The 6,621-nt window shown below is 34.8% G+C and overlaps 1 protein-coding gene across 1 annotated transcript; it reads right to left on the reverse strand.

Annotated features, from left to right (window-relative positions):
• Nucleotides 1-2,997: 2,997 nt before the first annotated feature.
• On the reverse strand, nucleotides 2,998-6,162 carry LOC130866841 (zinc finger protein 431-like; the record flags this gene model as incomplete). The annotated part of the gene is made up of 3 exons (XM_057758460.1): nucleotides 6,018-6,162; nucleotides 5,760-5,820; nucleotides 2,998-4,198 (listed from the first exon to the last, which is right to left on the reverse strand). Coding segments are annotated over exons 1-3 (1,407 nt in total), but the record flags the coding sequence as incomplete, so codon positions are not given.
• Nucleotides 6,163-6,621: the final 459 nt, after the last annotated feature.

Below are 6,621 nucleotides of genomic sequence, written 5' to 3' on the forward strand. Positions count from 1 at the left end.
GAAGTATTTTATTCAGCTACAAAATTAATCAAAATTCCATATTTCAGCTATTCGTTTTATACTATCACTTTGTATAATTCACCCATGAACAGCTGTGTATCAAGGATTTTTTAATTGTTTTTTATTCAACTATATATTTATCCACTACTCTCCTTTCCTCTTCCCTCCCCTTCTCCCATGATTCACATGTTCCAAATTTACTAAGATCTTGTCTTTCTCTTTGTCCTATATAGATTTATGTATGTCTCTCTTTGTTTCCTCTTTGTTGTATATGTTCTGCACACTGTGAATTGTAGGCTGACTGTCCTCTGTTTTATATCTAAAAGCCACTTAGGAGTGAGTACATATATTTTTCTTTCTGGTTCTGGGTTAACTCACTCTTTTATGATGTTTTCTAGATCCCCAAATTTGCACCTAAATTTCAAGATGCAATTGTTTTTATCCACAGTGTAGTACTCCATTGTGTAAATATACCACAATTTCTTTATTCATTCTTCAGTGGAGGGGTCCATTGTGTACATATCTAAAAGGCATGGTTGGGTTTTAAGATAAGTTGTTTCCTAATTTTCTTTCATTCTTTTTTTTTCTAATTTTTGGTTTTCCAAGACATGGTTTCTCTTTACCTTTGGAACCTGTCCTGGAACTAGCTCTTGTAGACCAGGTTGGCCTTGAAGTCACAAAGATCTATCTCTGCCTCCCAAGTGCAGGTATTAAAGCCATGCCTCACAACCAGGCAGGTGGTTTCCTAATTTTCTATGGAATAACCATACTGATATCCAAAGTAGCTGACTCAGTTTGTAACCCCATCAGCAATGGAGGAGTGTTCCCTTAACTCTACATCCTCTCCAGCTTAAGTTGTCATCAATGTTTTTTTTTTTTTTTTTTTTTTTTTTGGATTTTTTGAGACAGGATTTCTCGGTAGCTTTTGGTTCCTGTCCTGGGACTAGCTCTTGGAGACCAGGCTGGCCTCGAACTCAGAGATCCGCCTGTCTCTGCCTCCCAAGTTCTGGTATTAAAGGTGTGCGCCACCACTGCCCAGCATGTCATCAGTGTTTTGATCTTGCCTATTGTTACAGATATAAGAGGGAATTTCAGATTTGTTTTAATTTTTATTTCTCTAATGACTAAAGAGTTTGGAAATTTCCTTGTCTCTCAGTCATTTTAGATTCATATGTTAAAAGTTTTTTATTTAGTTCTATACTCCATTTTTATTGGATTACTTGTTCTTTTTATTTTATTTTATTTTATTTTATTTTTTTCGAGACATGGTTTCTCTGTGGCTTTGGAGCCTGTCCTGGAACTAGCTCTGTAGACCAGGCTGGTCTCGAACTCACAGAGATCCGCCTGCCTCTGCCTCCCGAGTGCTGGGATTAAAGGCATGCGCCACCATCGCCCGGCACTTGTTCTTTTTAATAGAATCAGTTCTATTAGTTCTCCTATCTGTTTTTGTGGCAACACCAGGCTCTCCTCAGTACTGTAGCTCTGTAGTCATCTGAAGAAGTCAGGGAATGTGATGACTCCAGAAATTATTTTTTATATAGGATTGTTTTGACTATCTTGCAATTTTTTGGCTTTTCTATATTATGTTGAGTGTTTTTATTTTTAGATCTGTGAAGAATTTTTCTGATATTTACATGGGAATGGTATTGAGCCTGTAGATTGCTATGTTGATTTCTACCTAACAAGGGCAAGGGACATCTTCCCATTCTCTGGTATATTCTTCAAAGATTTAATGTTCTTTTCCTACAGTCCTTTCACTTCTCTAGTTGGTAATTCCATAATATTTTATATTATTTGCAGCTCCTGTTAAGGGTGATGTTTCCATCATTTATTACTTCAAGCCATCTTTCTTTTTCAGAAAATATTCCTTGTAACCACCATCTATCTTTCTTCCTGATGACCACTCTCAATCGTCTGATAACCATAATTATACCTCCAACTTCTAAGGATACTTTTATACAAAACATACAAGTAAACATATGAGAGATTTGACTCTTCGTGCCTCTCATATTTCAGTTAATGGTATTCTATGAGCTTAAAAACATTGTTGAAACTTTTAGGATTTTATGGTTCTGGTTTGAGAGCCAAATTGTGTTTCTTTCACTGGGCCTTTTTAATGTTTGGGATGTTTTCAGGGAGATGTTGTTTTCTTATATACTTCTAGATTCAGAGACAAAGTTCTTTCCTTTGGCTCTGGTTTGAAGATCAAATTTGGAATGCCCTTCCTGTAACCAATAATGTTTTATCCACTACTTTGCTGGTTCAAACTAAAATAAAGAGAGGTATAATGATGCATAAACAAATTGTTGACATTATCAAACTTTTTTTTCTACACAATAATTGATTTTGGTTAACTGATTGTAAGTGGCTTAACATTTGAAAGAACAATTTAGAATAAGCCCCCATGTTTTTTCCTCAGGTCCAAAAGATTATGATAATATGCACAAGCTTTCTCAGATGACTACACAAAGTCTTACTCTTATACGAAGCACAAAATATTATGACACTGAATTAGTTTATAGAGTTTCACTACAGTATGATTTTTTTCTCATGTTTTTAAAAAATACACAAATTAACTTCAGGGTTTCTCTACAGAAGGGCTCATATTATGTATCTGGAGATTATTGTGAAAAAGAATTTACCACATTCCATTCACAGGTATCTCTAGAGTATGTTACATTTTAAGCCTTTTAAGAGTACAGGAGTCTACAAAGGCTTTATCAGACTGATATCATTCATAGGGTTTTTTTCCAGTATGTGTTCTTCTATGCATTTGAAGAGCACCATGTTGAGCAAAGGCCTTACCACACTGATTACATTCATAGGGTTTCTCTCCAGTATGTGTTCTTTTATGCAATTGAAGATGATTATGTCATGCAAAGGACTTACCACACTGATTCCATTCATAGTGTTTCCCCCCAGTATGTGTTCTTTTATGCCTTTGAAGATTGCTGTGTTGTGCAAAGGCCTTACCACACTGATTACATTCATAGGTTTCTCTCCAGTATGTGTTGTTTTATGCCTTTGAAGACTGCTGTGTTGTGCAAAGGCCTTACCACACTGATTACATTCATATGGCTTCTGTCCAGTGTGTGTTCTTTTATGCCTTTGAAGATGACTGAGATGTGCAAAGGCCTTACCAAACTGATTACATTTAAAGGGTTTCTCTCCAGTATGTGTTCTTTTATGCACTTGAAGAGTACTGTGTTGTGTAAAGGCCTTATCACACTGATTACATTCATAGGGTTTCTCTCCAGTATGTGTTCTTTTATGCCTTTGAAGATGGCTGTGTTGTGCAAAGGCCATACCACACTGATTACTTATGTAGTGTTTCTCTCCAGTATGTGTTCTTTTATGCCTTTGAAGATTGCTGTGTTTTGCAAAGGCCTTACCACACTGATTACATTCATAGGGTTTCTCTCCATTATGTGTTCTTCTATGGTATTGAAGAGCAAAGTTCTGTGCAAAGGCCTTACCACACTCATTACATACATAGGGCTTCTCTCCAGTATGGGTTCTTTTATGCATTTGAAGATCACTGTGACATGCAAAGGCCTTACCACACTGATTACATTCATAAGGTTTCTCTCCAGTATGTGTTCTTTTATGATATTGAAGATGATTATGTCGTGTAAAGGCCTTACCACACTGATTACATATGTAGTGTTTCTGTCCAGTATGTGTTCTTTTATGCCTTTGAAGATGACTGAGATGTGCAAAGGCCTTACCACACTGACTACACTTATAGGGTTTCTCTCCACTATGTGTTCTTTTATGCACTTGAAGAGTACTGTGTCGTGCAAAGGCCTTACCACACTGATTACATTCATAGGGTTTCTCTCCAGTGTGTGTTCTTTTATGTCTTTGAAGATCACTGTGACATGCAAAGGCCTTATCACACTGATTACATTCATAATGTTTCTCTCTAGTATGTGTTCTTTTATGGCTTTGAAGATTACTGTGGTGTGCAAAGGCCTTATCAAACTGATTACATTCATAGTTTTTATCTCCAGTATGTGTTCTTTTATGGATTTGAAGATTACTCTCTTGTGCAAAGGCCTTACCACACTGATTACATTCACAAGGTTTCTCTCCAGTATGTGTTCTTTTATGCAATTGAAGATGATTATGATGTGCAAAGGCCTTACCACACTGATTACATTCATAGGGTTTTTCTCCAGTTTGTATTCTTTGATGTGTTTGAAAAACAATACAGTGCGCAATGGTTTTACCACATTGATTATATTCATAGGGTGTCTCTCTAGTATATATTCTTTTAATCTTTTGAAGATGACGGTGATCAAAAAAGACCTTACCATGCAGATTACATTCATATGATTTCTCTCCAGTATGTGTTCGTTTATGACTTTGATGAGTTTCATTAAGAAAGTCTTCATCATCTTGACCATATTCATAGGGTTTTTCTCCAGTGTGTGTTCTTTTATGCATTTCAAGATGATTGTTATAAGAAAAGACTTTATCACATTGCTTAATTTCACAGCATTTTTCTCTGCTATTTGTTTTTTCATTCCTTAGAAGATGAATGTTATAAGACAAGTCTTTACCACAGTGAGAATATACTGAAAACTTCTCTCCAGCTTGATTTCTTTCAATCCTGCAAGGATAATTTACATATGTAAAAGCTTTACCACATTCAATGCAGTTGAACCTCATACCTATATGAATCAATTTCATATTTTTTCAAATTGTAAAAAGGAATCAAATATCAAGGTTTTATAGCTTTGTTTAAAATCATGTTTTGTTCTCATTAGGGGTCATTTTACATCTAGAAAAATATTTGTGATGATAAATTCCCTTGAGCCACGGTTTATCTTTTCATCTATAACTATACCTATATTTTTCTAGAATATTTTTTACATTTTTGAAGAGAACTGCATATACTGAGTGCTTCACCAACTTTACTCCATTCATAATTTTACTATATTGTGAATCATTATACATTTGGTAAGTGAATTAAGACACACATAAATATTTGCATAGACCTAGAACTCATGTTTGTTTGTTTGTTTTTGTTGTAATGTGACTTTGTATTTATGTATTAACCAGGATGATAGAAAATTAATTAACTTTGTATTTTTGGATCAAATTAAACATGTACACTTTACATAGGAACTACAGCTTTCCTTCTTAATTGTTCTTAAGTAGAGGTATGCTAAATCTTTCCATATTCCTATGCTCATACACTTGTGTCAAGAGTGACATATCATATATATATATGAAACAAAGAATAGTGTATAAAAGATTTCCACAATGAATCCACAAGGTTCGACTTTCACAGACTTGTGGAATAGATATTAAGGTTTCTCCACAACAACTTCCCATTGATCCTTGTCTAATCTGATTTCACTAAATGTAGCACAGTCACAAAAAGTATATGAGTGATACAAGGCTTACCATGGCCTATGCAGCTATACTCATCATCACTGAAATATATATACATTTTCTGTCATGAATAGCAAGAAGCAAATGAAGCAGCAGTTCTACAACATAGCTCTCATGGTGCTATGAATCAAATGGTGATATCTGTTTAGACATTGCTACCTACACTTTTTCTTAAATGAAGGCTTTGCAATGCAATTCACATACATGAAATTGAAGTATATGGATTTGTGAGAACTTAATAACCATCAATACATTTAAAGCTATCCTTATTTACACTGTTGCTTTTGTTTTAAAGTTCCAGAACCCATTACAAACTATTCAAAGGAAATTGTTATGAACTTGCCCAAGAAAATTACCTTGCATATCTTCTAGAACATTGACAATGCTCTTCGGTGTTATGGTCTTCCCAAGTGTATCCTAAAATACAGTACCAGAATATATGTTACATTATTTAAGAATGTGCAACAATTAGCTTATTATCTTAAGTGCACCTAAGAACCGTGACTGTGTTATTCACCTCATTCTTCTTTCTCTAAAACAAATTACAGAACAAAATCATAAACCAAGGAAAAGTTGTCTCCATATTTTGAAACATGAAAGAAATTCATTTTCACCTATAGTAGATAGGTTCCTATAGGTCTCCAGCATCACATCTTTGTAGAGATTCTTCTGGGAAGGATTCAGCAAATCCCACTCTTCCTTATTGAAGTTGATGTGCACATCATCATAGGTCACTGCCTTCAAAAATATACCATACATGAGTACAATGTAAGTTTGACAGTGAAATGCATACTTCTTTGAAAGTATAGTTTTATGATTCTGGTGTTCCCCATTCTTGTTCCATGATATAGACAATCACTTAAGAAGGAAATTGAAAAGAGAATCAATTCTATTATTTCCGTGTCCTTTGTATAGGATACCACCTTATAAGAGCAATATCTATTCACAGGGAGAAACAAAAAAAAGGTCAACAGTATGTTGTATGCATGAGAAAATTAATGACTACAGAAAGGGAAAAAGATGGACAAACTGGGCATATTGGTATATTTTGCCTTTACCACAATACTCAGAAAACAGAGGTGGGTATATTTGTCTCTGAGATGAATGTCAGTCAAGATTTAACAGAACTGCTTATCCATTTTTGGATACCATGTATTTTGTCAGACATTGACACATGAGCATGTCTTTGCCCAAAGGCCAGTTTTGACAACAAGAAAA

Source organism: Chionomys nivalis, chromosome 26 (genome assembly GCF_950005125.1).
Source record: "Chionomys nivalis chromosome 26, mChiNiv1.1, whole genome shotgun sequence".
In the NCBI taxonomy this organism is placed as follows: Eukaryota; Metazoa; Chordata; class Mammalia; order Rodentia; family Cricetidae; genus Chionomys; species Chionomys nivalis.